This window comes from Phocoena phocoena, chromosome 7, assembly GCF_963924675.1.
Source record: "Phocoena phocoena chromosome 7, mPhoPho1.1, whole genome shotgun sequence".
In the NCBI taxonomy this organism is placed as follows: Eukaryota; Metazoa; Chordata; class Mammalia; order Artiodactyla; family Phocoenidae; genus Phocoena; species Phocoena phocoena.
This window is the reverse complement of record NC_089225.1, coordinates 85451188-85473651: the sequence shown is the minus strand read 5'-3', so window position 1 is coordinate 85473651 and position 22464 is coordinate 85451188. Positions and strand designations below refer to the sequence as shown.

Sequence of the window (22464 nt, the reverse complement as noted above, 5' to 3'; positions counted from 1 at the left end):
CATCTAACTAGGTGTGATCTCAATACAGATCAATATTTTTCAAAATATAAAACACGCAAAACAAGTTTTAAAATCTGTACTTAAATCTTCTCATTTTTCTCCTGAAGTGATACCAAGAAATCCCATTACCTTTCTACTTTCCCTCTACCCCCCTCCATTGTGTACTGCTTTTAGTCTTCAACTGGTAGTAATCAATAGCTATAATTATTGAGCATGCTGTCTGGGCCGGGCACTGACCTAGTCACTTTCTGAGGATTTCCTTTTGTGATCATTAGCAACCCTATGAGTTAGAACTATTACTACTCTCATTTTACAAATGAGGAAACTGAGGCTTCAGGGTAGTAGGTGATTTGTCTAAGATTCCACAGCCAGGAAGAAATAGACTGGGATTTGAAAGCAGGCATTCTGATTCCAGAGGCGATAGACCACGTTATGGCCTGATATTTAAATTTTACCCATGTGTTCATTATCTTAAAGTCTTGCAAAGAAATTAAGCCTGAAAGTTTCTCCCTGACCCAAGGTTAATCATTCACTCTGTTTTCCTCCCCACAATCAACAGAGCCATACAGATTGTACAAATCGGGACACAAACTTCTGGGTGGAGCATTAAATCAACTGTTATGTAAGTAGGCGTTGACCTTTCAAATCTGTGCTGTGTTCTCTTAAACTGTCCTAGTGGGGCCTGAAGGTAGGACATGCAAATCAGCCTGCAAGTGCCTTTTATGAAAAGACCTTGATCTCAGCAGAGTGAAAATAGGTATCATTTCATGTGCACTTGATTCAATTGTATTTTTTTCATAAAGAAAAAATTTTCTCTTCCCCCACCCCATTGCCTTTAAAATGGAATAAAACTTTTGTATGCCTGAAATTAGCTATAGTTTTTCTATCCAGGGTTGATTTTCAATGACAACTCAATAAAAAAAGTTATTGTGAAGGTTATCCTAGCTTAGCTAAGCTTCCTGAAAGCTTCTATTAATCTCCTAAATGAATGTCTTTCAAATAAGTCTCCCTCATCTCCATTCTAACTCTCACTGCCTAAGGCCCTTCCATCTTTGACTTCAATTGCGGCAATATCTCCCAAACTGCTACCAGATGATCTTTACAAAAACAAAAATTCAGCAATGCCACTCCCTGCTACAAACATTTTTATTTGCTCCCAGCTGACAATACAATAAAATCCAAATGCTTAAGTATGACCTTCAAAGGCCTTCATTACCAAAACACTCCCTTTTTTTGTTGTGTCTTTTCCAGCCAAACCAAAACACTTACATTTATCCTAATAAGCCAAAGAATATTGTCATTTGTCTTAAAGTATGGCATTAAGCAATAAATGACACGGGAGCTACAGATAGGCAAGACGCTTCTCTTATTCAACATTAGGCTGTGCCAGGCCTTGGGGTGGGAAGGTGCAATCCAACAATTACCTTTCTACCACCTCCCAACCCCAGGAACCATCAATATCACACTCAACCTTCAATTTCCATTTAAAACTCCCTTGTTTCTCTTGGGTGAATAAACAGGGAATCTTTATAAAATACTACTGTGCCCCAACACCTTCCAAGCAGAGATCGTTTTTCCAAAGGGTAGCAAAATATTCTGCTGGTGCCAAACGTCTTGAGCACAAACTGGGGTGTGGTATACAGTTTGTATGTGATAGTTAGTGGAAAATATTGAGCAATGACCTCAAATAACTCCCCCCACCCTCACACACACACACACACACACACACACACATGCTTTTCAACAAAATCTCTCTTCCCTAAGTAGATGGCTCTTGAAAAGTAAAGTTTGCTGACGATGTATGTTTGCCGGGTAATGGATCTGTGGTTTTCACCAGAGTTTCTCTCTCATGTCCATTGATTCTTTCTACTCATTCCTGTCATTCAATCAGAAGCAGAGTACAGGTTCCCTCAAGCACCCCTGTTCTTTTCACGGGAGATGCATTTTACAGGAGATACATTCTTTTCTTTTTTTCTTTTTTTGTTGTTTGTTTTGCTGTACGCGGGCCTCTCACTGTTGTGGCCTCTCCCGTTGCGGAGCACAGGCTCCGGACGCCCAGGCTCAGCGGCCACGGCTCACGGGCCCAGCTGCTCCGCGGCATGTGGGATCTTCCCGGACCGGGGCACGAACCTGTGTCCCCTGCATCGGCAGGCGGACTCTCAACCACTGCGCCACCAGGGAAGCCCAGAAGATACATTCTTGAGTTCTTTTTTATCAGGGTGTATGGGGAACTCTACAAAGGCAATCCACGTAGACAACTGTCAGCAACACCAAATCCTTCTCTCTGATCAAAGCAGATAAGAGCCTAAATTTTCTTAAGGTTCTGTTAGGTATACATTTCTGCAATGGTCCATGAAAACCCATCCAACTCAACGATATGGAACTAAATTGAACCCCTCTGCATTCACCAAATGTTCTGCCACAAAGAATCTTTGTGTTTTGTCAAGGTGGATAAACAAAATGTTTCCCTCTACAGCCAAGCCTCATTTAAAACCACACTTAAAAGTTTAATGATACACATTTCTACCAGACGTCCTTTCCCCAAATCATCTGGATTTTATAGACTATTTATCACTATTCTTTCTGCCCGAACTCTTTGTAGTGAAATCTGTTTACTCAGAAAAGAGTTTCAGCTTTACCATCTATTAAATCTGCATAGATAAGAAACCAGTTTGTTTAATTCAATAAACAGTTCTGTGCTCCAGAACTAGATATTTGTCACTTGAGTATCGAAGTAAATGTAACCCAGGAATGTGATAACTTGGTTCCTCACAGCAGCTGAATCCCTGTAGTAAATATGCCTCTTCACATTCTTTGGAAACCAAACCACAAACTTGAGGGATGCTTCTCTGAACTTTGCTCCACACCAAGCATTTTTCACACATTTCTAATGGACTTGGGTGGACCTGTTTATATTCATGTCCACAATGCAGCTTGGCACTCACTTCAGTGGCTACTCAAAAGATTTAAGGTTATATAGATCTTTATTAGTCTTTATTTCAGTCAGAATTATTTATTTGCCTTTCAGCAACACATATGGTTTAAGACAAATACAGTAGCTATTTCCTCTTTTCAGTCAAGTCTGAAGCCTCATCCTGGCATTGTTATTGTGCTCTTCTAACCTGAGAAAAATATATGACATCTCAATGGAAAGTCACTGCCAGCCAAGACAGTTTGACTCTTCCTATTTAATAAATGACAGTTTCCTTTAAACCTGGATTTAAAGACCTAAGTCTGCCTGCTACCCATCTTCATTTCTGGTTACTGCCTAGCAAGGCTTTTTTCTATTGCCCAGATGTCCCTCTAGTTTCACCTCTGCATCTCTGGGAAATTGGGATTGACATATATACACTAATATGTATAAAGTGGACAACTAATAAGAACCTGCTGTATAAAAAAACAAATAAGGGGCTTCCCTGTTGGCGCAGTGGTTGAGAGTCTGCCTGCCGATGCAGGGGACACGGGTTCGTGCCCCGGTCCAGGAAGATCCCACATGCTGCGGAGCGGCTGGGACCGTGAGCCATGGCCGCTGAGCCTGTGCGTCCAGAGCCTGTGCTCCGCAACGGAAGAGGCCACAACAGTGAGAGGCCCGCGTACCGCAATAAATAAATAAATAAATAAAAATACAAAATAAAATATGAAAAAAAAGTAGTGTGTGTATATATATATACATATATATATTTACACATATATGCATATGTATGTACCTGTGTATGTATATATATAGCCACATGGTGAAACTGAGGGCAAATTTCCCCATATTTTCTTTCTGCACCTCTTTTTGCTCTTTCTCTCTTATCTCATTAAGAATAAACAGATCAGTATAACACGTCATGATGGATGATACAGCAGAACATCAGTTTTTAAAAGTTTAAAAGTACATGTTCTTAAAAAAAAAAAATACATGTTCTTAAATGTACGTCCTTAAATTTAAATTGGCAGAAATACCCAAGGCAGCAACCTTTCTTTGCAGACCACATTTTTACTTTGAGATTGCAGATATTACCTTGAGATTGCATTATCACACACTTCATTTGCACCCTCATATGTGTATAGTTTTATTTTTTTCAATAATTTTATTCCTTTTTTTCTTTAAATTTATTTACTTTTGGCTGTGTTGGGTCTTCGTTGCTGCGCGCGGGCTTTCTCTAGTTGGGACGAGTGGGGGCTACTCTTCTTTGCAGTGCGCAGGCCTCTCATTGCAGTGGCTTCTCTTGTTGTGGAGCACAGGCTCTAGGCATGCGGGCTTCGGTAGTTGTGGCTTGTGGGCTCTAGAGCACAGGCTCAGTAGTTGTGGCGCACGGGCTTAGTTGCTCTGCAGCATGTGGGATCTTCCCGGACCAGGGCTTGAACCTGCATCCCCTGCATTGGCAGGTGGATTCTTAACCACTGCGCCACCAGGGAAGCCCAGTAATTTTATTTCTTACTATGTACAAGGCATAGTGTTAGCAAAGACTTCAAATTCAAGTACTGACAGCATCCTGGAAAGTGTCATAAATGAGTGATTTGGAAGTGGTGGTGACCATGGCAAGTCAGAGTACATACCTTGTCTGGAGAGGAATGCAAATGCTGCTACAGAAAATACAGGCCCATTATTACCAGATGATACAAATTATCAAAAGAAGCTAATATCTTTGTGAAGTCTATTAATGTTTTGTTTTTGTTTGTTTTGTTTTTGTGGTACGTGGGCTGTTAGACCCAAACGGTCTACGAGGGATTCCAACTCGCCCAAGAACCGCCAAGAGTCGAGAGCCGCTGCAACATGCAAGAGGTTTATTAGGAGCCGATGCACCGGGGTTCCCTGAACCTCACGCAGGAGGCCGATGGGGAACCCCTAAAAGCGGAATCACATACTTTTTATAGGTTTATTTACTCATAGGGCGGGTATATTCTCACAATGATTGGGTAAATGTGGTGACTTTTGAATTCATTGGCTTAGGAACTTTTGTCCCACCTTCTGGCCGTTATAGTTGTCTGTTCATTGTGGCGGTTAGGGCGTATACCTGTTACGGGCAACTGGAAAATTACCCGCTGTCTGGCAAGTCCCCGTCAACTGAAAAACTCCAAGAATTGGTTTCGATAGGGAGAAGGAGTGGCGCACGATAGGGAGAAGAATTGGTTTCGATAGGGAGAAGGAGTGGCGCACGATAGGGAGAAGAATTGGTTTACGGGAACAAGTGAGGGGGTGGAAAGTCCCTAAAGGCCCCACATTCCCCCCCTTTTTTTTTTGTAACTAATTTCAATCATGGAATTTCAGTTTCTTTTTGCGAGTTTTGGTATTGTTGCCTTAGCATTAAAACTTGTACCGTACTAATGCGTTCTCTAATAAAGGCTATCAGGCGATTCAGAATGTATGGTCCAAAAGTTAAGAGCAACAATAAAATAATGAGGGGCCCTAACAAGGTGGAAACTAAAGTAGTAAGCCAGGGAGATTTATCAAACCATGATTGAAACCATCCTTTTTGATTTTCCCTTTCCTGTTGTCTTTTGTCCAGGCGCTCCCTAAGTTTGTCCATAGTTTTGGTAATAGCCCCAGAATGATCAATATAAAAACAGCATTCTTCTTTTAGTGCAGCACATAGTCCGCCCTCCTTAAGGAACAGCAGATCTAATCCCCTCCTGTTTTGCATTACCACCTCTGAAAGCGAGGTGAGGGATTCTTTTAACTGAGTTATGGAACTTTCTAACGCCCGGAGGTCAACATCTACAGCTTGCCTTAAGGCATCATAATAGTGGGGTTGTTGGATGAGGGCTGTTGTACCCGTTCCTACCCCGGCTGCCATTTCTAGTCCTAGGAGTACAGCCAGGGTGAGTGTTATGGGTTCCCTCTTAAACCTTCCTCTGCCCTCATATTTATCTAGAAAGGATGAATCTGAATGATAAATGAGTCTGGGGACCAGCTGAACTAACACACAAAAATCGGTTGAAGCTTTAAGGACCTCTAAAGAAATGCAGGGGGTCAATCCTGTGTTACATGCCCACCATCCATCCGGAGGAGGGAGGAGATACCCTGAGCCCTGTGGGAGGCTTAAATTGGCACAAAGATGTCGGTGGGATGAGGGGGGCGTTCCTACACATGTACCGTTTCCTAATACTGAGGCCAGGGTCAATTTACTATTTCCTTCTTGTTTCCATCGACATTGATCTGGAGTGTTAACATTATTATAATTAGAATTATATCCTATAGCATCATAATAAGGGGGAGGAGCAGCGTAGCAAAGCCAACATGATTTGGTAGCCTCCGGGTTTGTGGCATTTAAAACCTCAAAAGCCGCCTGGACCAATGACAGCATTCGGTCCCGGGGGGTCTTGGGCTTGATTGTCATTCCTTTTGGCTCAAAAGTTTGGTTTCTTATCTCTGGTAACGCTGTGGGAGGGGCCAAAGGTAGCAAAGAGTGCCCTATCTCAGGGTTGGGGCCTATAGGAACTGGAGTAGGGGTTTCAATTTTTAGTTTGATGGTCATTAGTAATCCATCATCATATCCTTCTTTATAAAACCTGATTCCCCATGAATGGCCATTTATCCAGTTTTTTATCTTTTTTTCCTGGTTCACTAAAAGAAATCTTAAGGGGATGGCACCATTTAGTACATTCAGGCCTATAAGTTAAGGGGTTGGTTGGGTGTGTATAATTGGCTGTCACCTTAATAAAGTCCCAGCCAGAGGTGGGCTTCCAATAGGTGTCTCCTGTGGTTTCATATCCCCAGCTTTTGCAATAAAAGTTTTCAGTTCCTCCATATTTATAATTAAGGGACCTGTGGCGATGGAACCCGGGGCATATGTAGAAAGCAGGAGCTCTGAGCCCAGTCCTCCGAATCCCGTTTTTGCAACCCTTTCCGGAGGAATCAGCTCTAGTTGATAAAATTTTTGGAACATTATGTTGATCATAATAGTCTTCTAAATCCCAACCGGGAGCCCCTATGGCCAGTTTACAAACATCAGGAAAAAGGTTTGGCCACCAGGTCCATGGGGGAGCGATATTGCTAACAGACCATATTACATCTCCAGTCTGGGAAATTACCTGCCAGGTTAAACGCTGGGGCAGGTGAGGACTAAAATTACTCACAGTCAGTAGGGGTAACAAAGTTAAAGTTATAAATCTGATGATCGCAGAAGCTTGAGCTTGAGCGGGTTGCTGGTCTTTTGGGCTCGCCATTCCGATGTTGCAGATGCTGGTGCGGCCTTCACGTGTGAAGCGTGGATCCACGCAGCGATGCCGTCTACCTTTATAGCCGTGGGGGTGGTGAGCAGGATGATGTATGGTCCTTTCCACCGAGGCTCTAGAGTCTGGGTTCGGTGCCGACGGACGTACACGGAATCTCCGACTTGGAAGGGATGAGCCTCTGCTGGTGTTCCTGGTCGGTAAGCCTCTGCCAGCTGGGACCACACCTCCTTTTGGACCAACTGGAGTCCCAACAGCCTAGCATATAAGTCAGTGTTATTCTGACAGTCAGGACTTAATATTTTCCTTAGCGTAAAAAGAGGAGGTGGAGCCCCGTATAGTATTTCAAATGGAGTAAGATAATAGCGGGAGGGGGTATTTCTAGCCCGGAACAGGGCTAAGGGAAGGAGCACCGTCCAATCTGTACCGCCAGTCTCTATGGACAATTTAGTTAGGGTCTCTTTTAGAGTTCTATTCATTTTCTCTACCTGTCCTGAACTCTGGGGTCTATAGGCACAATGTAATTTCCAATCAGTCCCCAGGTATTTGGCCACACCCTGACTTACCTGGGCGACGAAGGCGGGACCATTATCTGATCCTATTACCTTTGGTGCCCCGAACCGGGGGAAAATTTCTTTTAAGATCTTTTTGGCCACCACAGTAGCTGTCTCCTTCGTCGGGAAAGCTTCTACCCATCCTGAGAAGGTATCTATAAAAACTAGAAGATACCTGTTACCGTACCTTCCAGGGCGTATTTCAGTGAAGTCGACCTCCCAATAGGCTCCTGGGCGGTCTCCTCTGAGCCTTTTTCCGACCTCAAGTTTTCCTTTATGGGAGTTTACCTGTTGGCATGGAATGCACTCTCGTGCAATCTGCTCAGCTAATTTAGTTAGTCCAGGGGTATCATAACCTGTCTTGTGTAGTAGGGACATCATCTTTTTGGTTCCCAAGTGTGTCCATCTGTGAATCTGTTGTAGCATGGATTTTGCTTGTTGAGGAGATAATGTTCCTTTAGTTATGGCTGGGGTACTTGTTCCCCTATCATTTGGTTTCCCAGGACTCTCATCTGATAGTTCTAGTATGATTTCCCATAGAGCCACTTCTCGTGCCACCCTATCTGCCATGTTGTTGCCTCTTGTCACCGGGGTATTGTCCTTCTGGTGTCCGGGGCAATGAATGATGCTGACTTTAGTGGGGAGCATGAGGGCAGCTAGCAGTGCCACTATTTCTTCTTTGTTTTTAATTTCTTTGCCCGCCGAGGTGAGCAACCCTCTTTGTTGGTAAATGGCCCCATGGACCTGGGCGGTAGCAAATGCGTATCTACTGTCCGTATAGATGTTTACCTTTTTGTTTTCTGCTAGTTCCAATGCTCTAGTCATGGCGATTAGTTCAGCCCGTTGGGCCGATGTCCCTTGCGGTAATGTGGCTGCCCAGATGACCTCTTTCCCGTCTACCACGGCTGCTCCCGCCCGACGCTTACCTTCCTCTAGGAAACTGCTTCTGTCAGTAAACCAGGTAACGTCGGCGTTGGGGAGGGGCTGATCCATCAAGTCTGGTCTGCTACGGTGTGCTGCAGCCAGTACTTCCTGACAATCATGGATGACGGTAGTGCTTTCCAGGTCAGGGTCGGGTAGCAAGGTGGCCGGGTTGAGTCCTGTGGCTGAGGTAAACTTAATACGATCTGAGTTTAACAGCAGGGCTTGGTAATGAGTCATCCTGGCATTTGTTAGCCATCTGTCGGGTGGCTGGCGAATTACACTTTCTAATGCATGGGGGGCTGTTATCGTTAGGTTCTGCCCCAAAGTCAGTTTGTCAGCATCTTTGACCAAAGCGGCCACCGCGGCGATTATTTTTAAACAGGCGGGCCATCCTGCTGCCACAGGATCCAATTTCTTTGATAGGTACGCAACCGGGCGATTCCAGGGGCCCAGTTTCTGAGTTAGTACTCCCTTTGCAATACCTTTATTCTCGGCCACGTACAGATGAAAAGGCTTAGTGATCCTTCCCCCGTTCCTTTTTTTAGGGCATTCTCTTGCCCAATGACCTTTTTCTTTACAGTAGGCACATTGGTCCTTGTCTAATGGCCGCCTTCTATCCGTTGTTCGCCCTTTCTGTCTATTTCTGTCTCTACTGTTTCCTCCTCTGACTACAGTGGCCAGTATCTTACTCAAATGTCTTTCTTGCCTCTTATCTCATCTTACCTCACAAGCCTCTTGTTCCTTCTGCTTTCTTTCTTCTCTTTCTTCTTCTGTCTCCCTCTTATAATATACCTTATCTGCCTCTTTTACTAAGTCCTGAAGGGAGAAACCTTGTAGGCCATCCAGCCTTTGTAACTTCTTTCTAATATCAGGGGCCGCCTGGTCAATAAAAGCCATTGCTATGGTGGCCTTATGTTCCTCAGAGGTTGGATCATAAGGAGTGAATCGTCTAAAAGCCTCCATTAAGCGTTCTAGGAACACGGTTGGCGATTCCTGGGGCCCCTGAGTTACCTCTCTTACCTTAGCCAAATTCGTGGGGCGCCTGGCCGCTCCATGGAGACCCGCCACCAGAGCCTGGCGATACATTTTCAGGTGCTCCTTACCTTCCGGGGTATTAAAGTCCCAATTCGGCCTGACGAGTGGAAACCCGGCATCAATCTCGTTAGGCAACTGGGTAGGTTGTCCATTGGCGGCTAACACATTCTTTTTAGCCTCCAGGAGAACCCGTTGCCTCTCCTCAGTTGTGAGGAGAGTCTGGAGGAGCTGTTGACAATCATCCCAGGTGGGTTGGTGGGAGAAGACAAGAGACTCTATTAAAGCAGTAAGAGCCTGTGGGTTTTCAGAGAAAGTAGGGTTATGCATCTTCCAATTATAAAGATCTGCAGAGGAAAAGGGCCAGTATTGAAGGGGCCTATTCCCGTGGTTATCAGGGGGGCCATATTCTCTAAGGGGTAAAGCAGTAGAATCCGGGGAAACAGCCCTCCGGCTTCTGGTGCCCGCCGAGGGACCCCCCCTTTCCGCCATAACAGGTGGCCCTACTGGTGCGGAGGGTTGTGAAGCTGGGGGTCCTAGGGGCGACATGGGATTTAGGGCCGGAGGATAAGGAGGTGGGGAATCTAGAAGAAGCAAATCAGACTGCAGGTCAGGATATATCGCCTTTGGCGGGTCCGGGGCAGCAGATGACTTTTCCGTGTCTGGGGTTTTCTTCAGGGCCAATATCTCCGATTGTGCTGGAGCGCATGCAGACGTGTCTGTTGAGGAAACAAAGGGCCGGACCCACGGAGGCGGGGAGAGAACTAGATCTTCCCAGACCAAGATATATGGTATCTGGTCTGGGTGTCCGTGGGGTCCTGTGTTAAAGACCCTAGACTTGACTAGCCCAACCTTATCTAACAAAAAAGATCCTTCGGGTGGCCACCCTGTCTGAAATGTAGGCCACTCAGAGGTACACAGCGTTTGCCATTTTCCTTTCCTTACTTCTACCGAAAGGTTGTGGGCCCTAGCCCTAACTTCAGTCCAGTGGCTTAGGGTAAGAGAAAGAGGAGTCGTCATAATTCGTCCCATTGTCGTCCGTCAAAAGAAAGATAATAGTACAGAAAAACAATAAAATTTCAAAAGACACACATTGATATTGCCGCCGCGAACTTAAACCCGAAACCAACTCAAATTCAGATGGCAGCTTATATAACCTGCCAGAACCAGCCGCCGCGAACTTAAACCCGAAACCAACTCAAATTCAGATGGCAGCTTATATAACCTGCCAGAACCAGCCGCCGCGAACTTAAACCCGAAACCAACTCAAATTCAGATGGCAGCTTATATAACCTGCCAGAACCAGATGAAGGGGAGACAAAATTTGTTTCTCCTTCCAGATGGACCACCAGGGCGTCCCCCGGGGCCCGTGGACACCAGCTTTCGGCACGTCTGCCTAGCCAGGAGTCCAATACAGATTCCACAGCAAGCCGGTTCGCACGGCTTTTTCCTAATGGCGGCTAGCAACAAACAAACGACAAACAAACAGACAATTGGGCTCGAGCCTACCTGATACCTCCGACTCCCGATGTTCTTGTGACCCGGGGGCGAGAGGGGATCCCGGACGAGCCCCCAAATGTTAGACCCAAACGGTCTACGAGGGATTCCAACTCGCCCAAGAACCGCCAAGAGTCGAGAGCTGCTGCAACATGCAAGAGGTTTATTAGGAGCCGATGCACCGGGGTTCCCTGAACCTCACGCAGGAGGCCGATGGGGAACCCCTAAAAGCGGAATCACATACTTTTTATAGGTTTATTTACTCATAGGGCGGGTATATTCTCACAATGATTGGGTAAATGTGGTGACTTTTGAATTCATTGGCTTAGGAACTTTTGTCCCACCTTCTGGCCGTTATAGTTGTCTGTTCATTGTGGCGGTTAGGGCGTATACCTGTTACGGGCAACTGGAAAATTACCCGCTGTCTGGCAAGTCCCCGTCAACTGAAAAACTCCAAGAATTGGTTTCGATAGGGAGAAGGAGTGGCGCACGATAGGGAGAAGAATTGGTTTCGATAGGGAGAAGGAGTGGCGCACGATAGGGAGAAGAATTGGTTTACGGGAACAAGTGAGGGGGTGGAAAGTCCCTAAAGGCCCCACAGGGCCTCTCACTGTTGTGGCCTCTCCCATTGCGGAGCACAGGCTCCGGACGCGCAGGCTCAGCGGCCATGCCTCACGGGCCTAGCCGCTCCGCGGCATGTGGGATCTTCCCGGACCGGGGCACAAACCCATGTCCCCTGCATCGGCAGGCGGACTCTCAACCACTGCTCCACCAGGGAAGCCCTCTATTAATGTTTAATATTAGCATCTACACCAAACATCTTTAACAGTTTTTCAACCACAGACACAGAGACCAACACACAGACTAACAGTTTGCAACCTCTATAAAACACAGTTGGTTGGTAGCGGGATAGAGCAGACCAGGCCAAGCCAGGACTCCCAAGATGAAGGTGCCCACGGGAAAAGAGCAGATTCAGCAGCAAGAGATAGAAGAAAGGAGTTCAGACTGAGCTCAGTGTGTGTAGATCAGGGTTTCTTAACTTTGGCATCCTTGACTTTTGGGGCAAGATAATTCTTTGTTGTGGGGAGCTGTCTATTACAGGGTGCTTAGCAGCATCCTTGGCCTCTACTCACTAGATACCAGTAGCATTTCCCCCCTCATCCTCCATCCCCTGTTGTGACAATCAACAATGTCTCTAGACATTGTCAAATATTCCCTGGGAGGCACAATTGTCCCTGGTTGAGTACCGCTGGTACAGATGGTGGTAATAAGGGATGAGAATTAGTGTCAGAGCAATGCCTCCTGGGGTGGTAAGTCAGTAGTCTAACCAATGTAGGAGAGAAGCATGGATCCTCCCAGAGAGCAAAGGAGCAGTGTCACGGAAATGTGGTAACAGAGGTCAGTGTTCTCCAGAGGACCTAAGGTATGGCAATCCAAAACTGGAACCTGGGAGCAAGGACGAGCGACAAGGCAATAACCCAGTTACCCAAATCAGAGAATGAAGTAGAAAGAGAACCATGGATCAGCATGACTGCCAAGTTACACTTTGAACAAGGAGCATATTTGAGTTCAAGTTTGGGGCAGAGCAGAGCTTACAGGTAGGAGTTGAAAGGCCCAAGTTGTGGGACTTAGAGCAATGATGAGGCAGGGACATAGGGATCTAATGAGAGGTGGCAGAAGACAGGGTGAGGGTCATTTAGCAGGGAGTTTACTCACCATTCCTCTTGAGAACCAGCTTTGTTACTGCTCCAAGGAATAGCTCTGGTTCTAGGTTATGATCCATTTCTTTGCCTTTCTTGTCATGGTCCTCCATAGTAACTCTAACAGAAAGCCAGTAAGGTTAGGAACTTGTACGTAGCATCTTTTTTCCTGGAGAAAAAAAGAGTTGTCTCAACTCTTATAGTCAATCTCTTATATCAAATTGGAGAAGGTTAAAATGAGGATCTATGGAGAGGCCCCGAGTAGCATAAAATCTTATGGTTGCCTTGCTGGGACAAAGAGGCACGTCATTCTCAGAGGCCAACTCAGAGTTTCTATTTCCATTTTATATTTATTTATTTGTTTGTTTGTTTGTTTTTTTGAGATTATGGAAGTCAATTTTTATTTTCTCCTTTTGTACTTTATACTTTTCTAACTTTTCTACAATGAACCTTTACTATGTTTATACGCAGAAGATAAAAACTATATATGTGTGTGTTGTTTATTCAATTCTTTAATTATAAGACAAGACAGAGATCACTTCTTCCAGAAAGTCTTCTCTGAATTTCTTTTTTTCTTTTCCTTTTTTATTGTGGGAAAATACATGTAACATAAAATTTACCATTTTAACCATTGTAAGTGTACGCTTCTGTAGCATTAAATACGTTCACATCATTGTACAAACATCACCATTGTCCATCTCCAGAACTTTTTCACCTTCTCCAACTGAAACTCTGTACCCATTAAACAATAAGTCCCCATTTCCAGTCTTCCCCTAGTCCCTAGCAACAACCATTCTACTTTTTGTCTCTATGAACCTGAATAGTTATGCATACAAAAACAATCATACGTTTGTCCTTTTGTTCCTGTCTTATTTAATGTATAGCCTCCTCCTATGCTTTTGAAAAGCTCAGCCTTCAAAGAGTTTGCCTTCCCCAGAGGTCACAAATTTATAGCTGGGCTGAATACAGCCCACAACTATTTCGTTTTAAAACAGTAGTTTAGGAGTTGGAAACTTTTCACATTAAAAATATAGATATTCAGCCATTTGTCAAAAACTCTGGCAACACTAAGCCCTCATTTCCCACGTGGAAGCAGTTGGCTGGAACTGAGTAGCCGCTCTCCACTGAAAGCAAGTCCACTGCTCTTTGGTTTACCCAAATCCCATTGTCTCCCCAACTTGGAATGTTGCATCCATTAAAGTTCCCTGCCCTTGGGACGTTTAAATTATGAAATAAAGGGCAGAGGTTGTTTAACTCTGCCCAAATAACATAGGTCTATTACAACTCTAGATCTGCCCCTCATTTCCTTACAAAGCAGGAGTCTTACCAGCCCACCGTAATCAATTGAATCAACTGCAAAAACTCTCGCACATTCTCTTTTGATGGCTAAAAAGCATGTTCGTTAAATGGCTCCCTGACCATTGCTGGGGTAAAAGAGATCCTCCTTACAAAGCCAGGTTTTCCCTCTTTCTCCTCTCCCTAAGGGAAGCTCCCCTCTCTTTCTTCCGGAAGCCATGACGATTGTTAGGAATAGTTCCTACCTCAAGGGTTTCTTATAACATCTTTCATAGGAGGTGAGCACTGACAAGTCTCCACCACAGTGCTTAAAGTCAAAGCCTAGAGAAGGTATATTAGTTAGGATACAGGTTCAGCTGCTTTAAAAGAATAGTGGGGGAAATATTTTCTCACTTAGTAATCCAGAAGGACGTGGTTCAGAGAAGTAGGGCAGCTCTGCTCCATGAGGTCATCCAGGGACTCAAGCTTCTATCTTGTGAACAATCATGTTTTCCTTATCCGCCTGGTGCATGATGGCTCATCACTGCATCCTCATTCAGCCAATGAGAAGAAGAGAAAGAGGGTAGGGGAAAGCCCGAGACTCTGGCATAGAACGAAGAGGTCAAAACATCTTGTTGCATGTACGAGCCAAGAACTGCCAAAGTTTGCCAACAAACCACTGGAATCTAGACAAGAAGCGTGGAACAAATTCTCACTGATAGCCCTCAGAAGGAAACAACCCTGCCTACACCTTGATTTCAGTTTTCTCCAGACCTTGAAACAATAACTTTGTTATTTTAAGCTATCCACTTTAGAGTACTTTGTTACAGTAGCCCTGGGAAACTAATACAGTTAGTTAGTCTCTAGATATTTGGGTAGGTCTAAGTAAGGTTTGGAAATTCTATCTGGAGGTGCCTATAAACTACAAAGCAATATACAAACAAGGTACAATAATTAAGCAAGAATATGCCCTCAAGGGTTAACTGCCTCTAGCCAAGGGCTTGGTAGGATAGTTGCTGAATTCTGTCTTACTTCTCACTTTTCTTCATCCCACCCCTCCCTCTCACCATCACCAGCACACAAAAACATCTACTCAAGTCCGAGGGGAATTCCTAGCTTATATTTGTTGTGAAGGATTCAGCTAGGCAGTATTCAGCTCCTCTTTTTTTTTATTTTGTATAATGCTGTAAAAAGCTGCATTTATTGCAATTTTTTTTTGAATTTTATTTTATTTTTTTTATACAGCAGGTTCTTATTAGTTATCCATTTTATACACATCAGTGTATAAATGTCAATCCCAATCTCCCAATTCATCCCACCCCCACCCCCACCACCCGCTGCTTTCCCCCTTGGTGTCCATATGTTTGTTCTCTACTTCTGTGTCTCTATTTCTGCCCTGCAAACCAGTTCATCTGTACCATTTTTCTAGATTCCACATATATGTATTAATACATGATATTTGTTTTTCTCTTTCTGACTTACTTCACTCTGTATGACAGTCTCTAAGTCCATCCATGTCTCTACAAATGACCCAACTTTGTTCCTTTTTATGGCTGAGTAATATTCCATTGTATATATGTACCACATCTTCTTTATCCGTTCTTCGGTCGATGGGCATTTAGGTTGCTTCCATGACCTGGCTATTGTAAATAGTGCTGCAGTGAACACTGGGGTGTGTGTGTCTTTTTGAACTGTGGTTTTCTCTGGGTATATGCCCAGTAGTGGGATTGCTGGGTCATATGGTAGTTCTATTTTTAGTTTTTTAAGGAACCTCCTTACTGTTCTCCATAGTGGCTGCATCAATTTACATTCCCACCAACAGTGCAGGAGGGTTCCCTTTTCTCCACACAGTATTCAGCTCCTCTTGAAGATCTTTCTCCAAGCCTGAACTGTTCATTGCATCTAACCTACTCATCTGCTTTCTGGAAGATTAGGAATTTCTCTGGAACAAGGGTTTCTGTTTGAAGGGATTCTGTTCAGAAAAATCAGTCATCCTCAAGGTACCTCCCCCTGCCCCAAGAGAAACGGGATGAGGGGTGGTTGGAATCCTTCAGCAGGCCCTGCGACCATTCTGGCTCAGCACAGTCAGCAATGACTTTGTAAGCTCCTGACTTGCTGAGGATAGTGGTTTTGTGTAATTAGAAGTCCTCCACTGGCTTTTCTGTATTTGGGAAATCAAGTTCCATCTACTCACTGCTTAGGGTTTTGTAAGGTGATTTAGGGCCATTTGACCTCAGAATTGCTCATAGTCTAAAAGAATAGGTCATAGGCACCAGGAAGGTAAGAGTGCCTTAGTATACAGGCAGAAAACCAAGACAGGGAGTTGGAGATTAGGCTGGCAAGGATTTGACATGGAGGGGCTTCAGCTACCAGAAGGAGTGAAGAGGGCAGAGTAAGGTCCCAGACCTGAAAGAAAAGGGTAGCGGGAAAGAAGCCAGTCTTGGACACATGAAGGAAAGGACTCAAAGACAAGGAACAAGTCTAGATCTTGAGGATAGAACTGTGGGTCAAGGCCAGAGAGATTCTGGCAATGAGAGTGACTTAGGGGTGAACTCACGAACTCTCACCTGAGGCTTTAAAATTACATTTGGTTCTGAACAGGCTTTCTAGCAGAGCCAATTATTTACTGAGCACATGTTGAGCACCTGTGAGATGTTAAGACCTGTACTAGGCACTGTGGGTTACAGAGATGACAGTCATTCTCAAGGAGTTCACAGTTTGGTAGGGCAGGAATCAAAGAGAAATCAATGACAGTATAGTGTATTAAGTACAATAAGAGAAGTATGGCAGAAGAGGGGAATGTCGTAGTGGTTAAGAGCCCAGGATCTGGGTTCAACAGATTTGAATTTAGTCTTGACTCTCCAATTATAGGTTGCGTGAAACTGGGAAAGTCACTAAGCTTCTTGAAGCGTCAGTATTTTTTCTTGGAGATGGAAATAACAATAGTACTTATCCACTTTATGATTCTTTCACGGGTCAAATTAGATCACACATGCCTGGCATCTAGTAAATTCCCAATAGCATTGACTATTGTGTGTAATAATAGTTGTTATTATGTATTATAATTATATGGGGGAAGGTAATGTCAGAAAATGTTTCCAAGAAAAGGTGGCATTTGAGCTGAATGTTGAAAAATAAAGAGAAGTTAGCTGGGTCTGGGGTTGGGAGAATGCTAATGAAGTGCTTTTGTTTTTTACTATGCTCTGCTAGATTCCTCAAATGATTTTAGGTAGGATGATGAATTTAGTGTTAGTCAAATTGAGTCTGAGCTGGCTGTGAGCAACATAAGATGTTTTGACCTCTTTGTTCTAACCCTACTATAATCTCAAATCTTACATATTTGCCCCATTAATGATTAGAGCTCCATGAAATGAATATAACTATTAGTCTTTTTTCTACTTGATTTTGAATACTACAGATAGAAATAACACAAAATAAATTGATGAAGCTATATTTACACCCAGTAAACATTTTTGGTTGAAAAATTGGCATTCAAGTCTTCTTAACGCAGGAAACTGGACTGGATAGCAGGGGAAAAAACAAAAAGGCCACAAAAGAAAACTTACTTTGCATGAAATTATAATAGATAACATTTGGTATGGATAAAAATAAACAAAATAGGGGTGAGATAGGGAGTGTGGGAGGGAGACGCAAGAGGGAGAAGATATGGGGATATATGTATATGTATAGCTGATTCACTTTGTTATACAGAAGAAACTAACACACCATTGTAAAGCAATTATACTCCAATAAAGATGTTAAAAAAATGAAGGGCTTCCCTGGTGGCGCAGTGGTTGAGAGTCCGCCTGCTGATGCAGGGGACACGGGTTCATGCCCCGGTCCGGGAAGATCCCACATACCGCGGAGCGGCTGGGCCCGTGAGCCATGGCCGCTGAGCCTGCGCGTCCGGAGCCTGTGCTCCGCAAGGGGAGAGGCCACAACAGTGAGAGGCCCGCGTACCACAAAAAATAAAAAAATAAAAATAAACAAAATACAACTGATTAATAAATCAAATCTTTGTTGTAATGTAGAAAAGAATTACTTTGATTTCATTCAAAACAAAGAAATTTCAGGAAAATAAAAAATTTAAATAAAGTTTAACTGCACTCTATAAGAAATTAATATAGAAATTAAGTGGTCATAGTCAAGTTCATTCCAAAATATATCTTGTAGTTGAAAAGCCTTCCATATTGATATAATTCTGATGAACATATTTGAATTTATAAACCTAGAATCAAAACATCCATGGGTGCAAAACAGTGGGTCAAAATCTCCAGTGCTTGCCCGTGACATCCAGGTGGATGAGCCAAAGAAGCAATTGGAACTCTGTCTAGATCTTAAGAAGTCAGGGTACAAATAAGGATTTTGAAGTCATCACCACATAAGTATTCATCTGTTTTCTTCTGCGTCTTTCATAAAATAATAATGCCTGGTAAGAACTTAGTAAATATTTGTTGAATGTTAGATTCTCTCTAGTCAGCCCTACAAGCATTATGAACATAGGAATTGTACCTATAGAGTCAATCATTTTAATTTAGCACTTACTGAATACTTTACAAAAATAAACTCTCACAGCTCTGAGAATAATTATAGCAAAACTTAGGTCCACTGAGACTTGGACACCTGGAGTGTTAATCACAAGTCCTACCAAGAAATATACTATTTCATAAGATGAAATAGTTCATAAGATGAAAAACATTTTTTTAACATACTAGTTCATAAGATGAAAAACATTTTTTTAACATATGATATTTCTTTAATGGTTGTAAGTCTATTCAGGTTTTGTTTCTGCTTGTGTCCATTTTGGAAGAGTACATTTTTTTCTAGGAAACATTTTGCCAAATATTTCAAATAAGTATTTTTTTCATAGCTTCCTCTCATTTAAAAAACCTCTACTTCTGTGGTTACATCCCCCTTTTGGTCCTAAATTGTTATTAGTGTCTGTTAAGGTAAAATATTTTTATCCTTATGTTCTGTATCATTCACTAAGCATTTGTTCTTTTAAAAATTGTTTTCTTTCTTTTTAAATTTGCTTCCATAGATTTCTTCATTCTGCATTTAGCAAGGTCATGGAAGATCTAGAGGAAACATTATTTGAAGACTTTGAGAACTACTCCTATGCCCTGGAATATTACTCCCCAGAGACTGATTTGGAGGAGAGAGCACACCTAGGAGTCATTCACTGGGTCTCCCTCGTATTATTCTGTTTGGCATTTGTTCTGGGCATTCCAGGAAATGCCCTTGTCATTTGGTTTACGGGATTCAAGTGGAAGAAGACAGTCACCACTCTCTGGTTCCTCAATCTAGCCATCGCAGATTTCATTTTTCTTCTCTTCTTGCCCCTGTACATCTCCTATGTGGCCATGAATTTCCACTGGCCCTTTGGCATCTGGTTGTGCAAGGCCAATTCCTTCATTGCCCAGTTGAACATGTTTGCCAGTGTTTTCTTCCTGACGGTGATAAGCCTGGACCGCTATATCTACTTGATCCACCCTGTCTTATCTCATCGGTACCGGACCCTAAGGAACTCTCTGATTGTTATTATAGTTGTTTGGCTTTTGGCTTCACTAATGGGTGGTCCCGCCCTGTTTTTCCGGGACACTCTGGAGTTCAATAACCACACTCTTTGCTATAACAACTTCCACGAGCATGATCCTGACCTCATGTGGATGAGGCATCATATTCTGACCTGGGTGAAAGTCATTGTTGGGTACCTCTTCCCTCTTCTAACAATGAGCATTTGCTACTTGTGCCTCATCTTCAAGGTGAAGAAGCGAAGCATCCTGATCTCCAGTAAGCACTTCTGGACCATCCTGGCTGTGGTCATTGCCTTTTTGATTTGCTGGACTCCTTATCACCTGTTTAGCATTTGGGAGCTCACGATTCACCACAATAGCTATTTCTACCAGGTGCTGCAGGCCGGAATCCCCCTCTCCACTGGCTTGGCATTCCTCAATAGTTGCTTGAACCCCATTCTTTATGTCTTAATTAGTAAGAAGTTCCAAGCACGCTTTCGGGCCTCAGTTGCTGAGATACTAAAATATACGCTGTGGGAAGTGAGCTGTTCTGGCACAGTAAGCGAACAGCTCAGGAGCTCTGAAACCAAGAATCTGTGTCTCCCGGAAACAGCCCAGTGAATTCTTACTCTTGCACAGATCATATGGCTTTTGTGTGGGTCCCCTGACAGATGCTTTCGGATTGTTTGGGTCCAAGACATAGAGCTGACTGTATCTTTTTATTGTTTTTCGTCATTTTATTGGCCTCATATTTTTCTATTGATATAAAACATAAGAAGGATCTTCATTTTTTTCCAGCAACTTAAATTATCTGTGTTATTCTTGCTAATTATACTGTAGTGGATTAATTAACACTATTTTTTCAATTTTAATGACTTTTTAAAAGTTCTAAATCTTAATATTAAATATATGACTAATTTCAAAAATATAAAAATATGTGTACTTAAGCTCACTTTAATTTTGCACAAGTAACCTATTAGACCCAGTCTTAAAATACAGCATATGTACTTAATTTCTTTATTTCATGTAATCTGTATTTGCATTTATGAATTAAAGTAATAGTTGGTTAGAGTAGGTTAAAACTGGCCCAAAATCTAGTCGCTTAAAATAGCAATTGATTATTATTATTATATCTCACAATTCTGAGGGTCAGCAATTTAAACAAGGCACAGAAGGGAGGTTTGCCTCTCTGCTTCGCGATATCCGGAGCCTCAGCTGGACCAGGATGACCCAGCTGGCTGAGGCTTAGAACAGCTGGGGACTGGCTGAGCGGCTCTCCTCCCTTCCCTCCATCCCCTTCCCTTCCTTCTCCTTCCCCTCTCTCTCCTCCCCTTCCCTCCTCCCTTCTTCTCCTCTCCTTTCTTCACACGGGTATTCCAGCATGGCACCTCAGGGTTAGCCAGACTTATATGGCAGTGTAGGGCTCTAGAGACCAGGGTGGAAATTTCTACTCCTCTTAAAGGCTATGCCAGACACTGGCACAGTATCACTTCCACTGTACTCTATTGACCAAAGCAGTCACTGGCCAGCTCAGATTCAAAGGGAGGGGACATACACCCTACCTCTCAATGGGGATATATGCCCATCTTTAATCCCCCATGATATCATTATAAACATTAATGTTGGGCTTCCCTGGTGGCGCAGTGGTTGAGCGTCTGCCTGCCGTTGCAGGGGACACGGGTTCGTGCCCTGGTCTGGGAGGATCCCACATGCCGTGGAGCGGCTGGGCCCATGAGCCATGGCCGCTGAGCCTGCGCGTCCAGAGCCTGTGCTCTGCAACAGGAGAGGCCACAACAGTGAGAGGCCCGTGTACTGCCCCCCCCCAAAAAAATTAATGTTTTTGGAAAATTCTGAGTATGTATATATGCAAATAAGTATAAGATTGCTATAAACATGAAACACTGACATCCAGATAGTAGATAGGCCAGCTCAATATCAGAATGATTTCAGGAAAATAAAGCATGTATGACGTATTGATATATTTCTACCTTCTATTCCTATAAGACCAATAAAGCATACCTTTAAGTCAGTGACCTCTTCGTGGTGCAAATCTGTTGCACTTAAGACTAATAGTATTTTGACTTCTATTCATTTATGCCTTTAGCAAATAGATGAATAAGAGTTATACAGAACCATGGTAGACAGATACTGTGAGGGATGCCAAGATGCATAAGGTACTTATAGGGGGTGAGATTAAACTTGCATAAAAACAATCCTAAAACAAGGTAGACAGTAGTAAGTGCCGTGAGAGAGCGAAGACAAATGTAGACTGTTCGGAGGAAAGAGATGGCCTCCAGTGTGCAGGTCAAGAAACACTGGAAATCTATGTCCTTGCAGTTGGGGTTTCCTAAAGATCCTGCTCCTTTTTCACGTCTCTGTTTGTACCCTGTCTTTTATGAATACAAACTCTGCTATTTACTGCAATTTTAAAAACATTTAATTTTCTATAATTTCTCGGTTTTATTTTGAAAGTCGTGAGGGGAGCTATGTTATTCCTTGCATCGGTATCCTTTTTTTATTTCATCTCATAGTTTTTAAAAATGCTAAGATCAGATCATTTATTGGCTCTGTTCTTTACTGTCAGCCCCATGCAACAATCAGATCTGGTTTGGAAATCATTCCAAGAAAAAAAATGTGTGGCATAGCTCAGCCTATCCCAAATTTCTGTCGTTCCCAAGATTCCTGGCTTCTGCCATACTCAGTATGGGTTAAGGGAAGACAAGGAGAGAAAGGCTCATTGTGAGTTTCCAGCCCTTTGTGCACCCTTGAACCCCGCCCCTGCACCACCAGGGCTTGCGATATTCC

General features: G+C 43.4%; 1 protein-coding gene across 1 annotated transcript in view; it reads left to right on the top strand.

The window, feature by feature from the left end:
* Window positions 1-20733, top strand: part of CMKLR2 (chemerin chemokine-like receptor 2) — a 52725-nt gene extending 31992 nt beyond the window's left edge. The window contains exon 2 of the mRNA XM_065880893.1: window positions 19185-20733. Coding sequence (XP_065736965.1) covers window positions 19213-20280 — 1068 coding nt within the window. The 5' untranslated portion in view covers window positions 19185-19212 and the 3' untranslated portion in view covers window positions 20281-20733. The remainder of the gene's footprint in view (window positions 1-19184) is intronic.
* Window positions 20734-22464: the final 1731 nt, after the last annotated feature.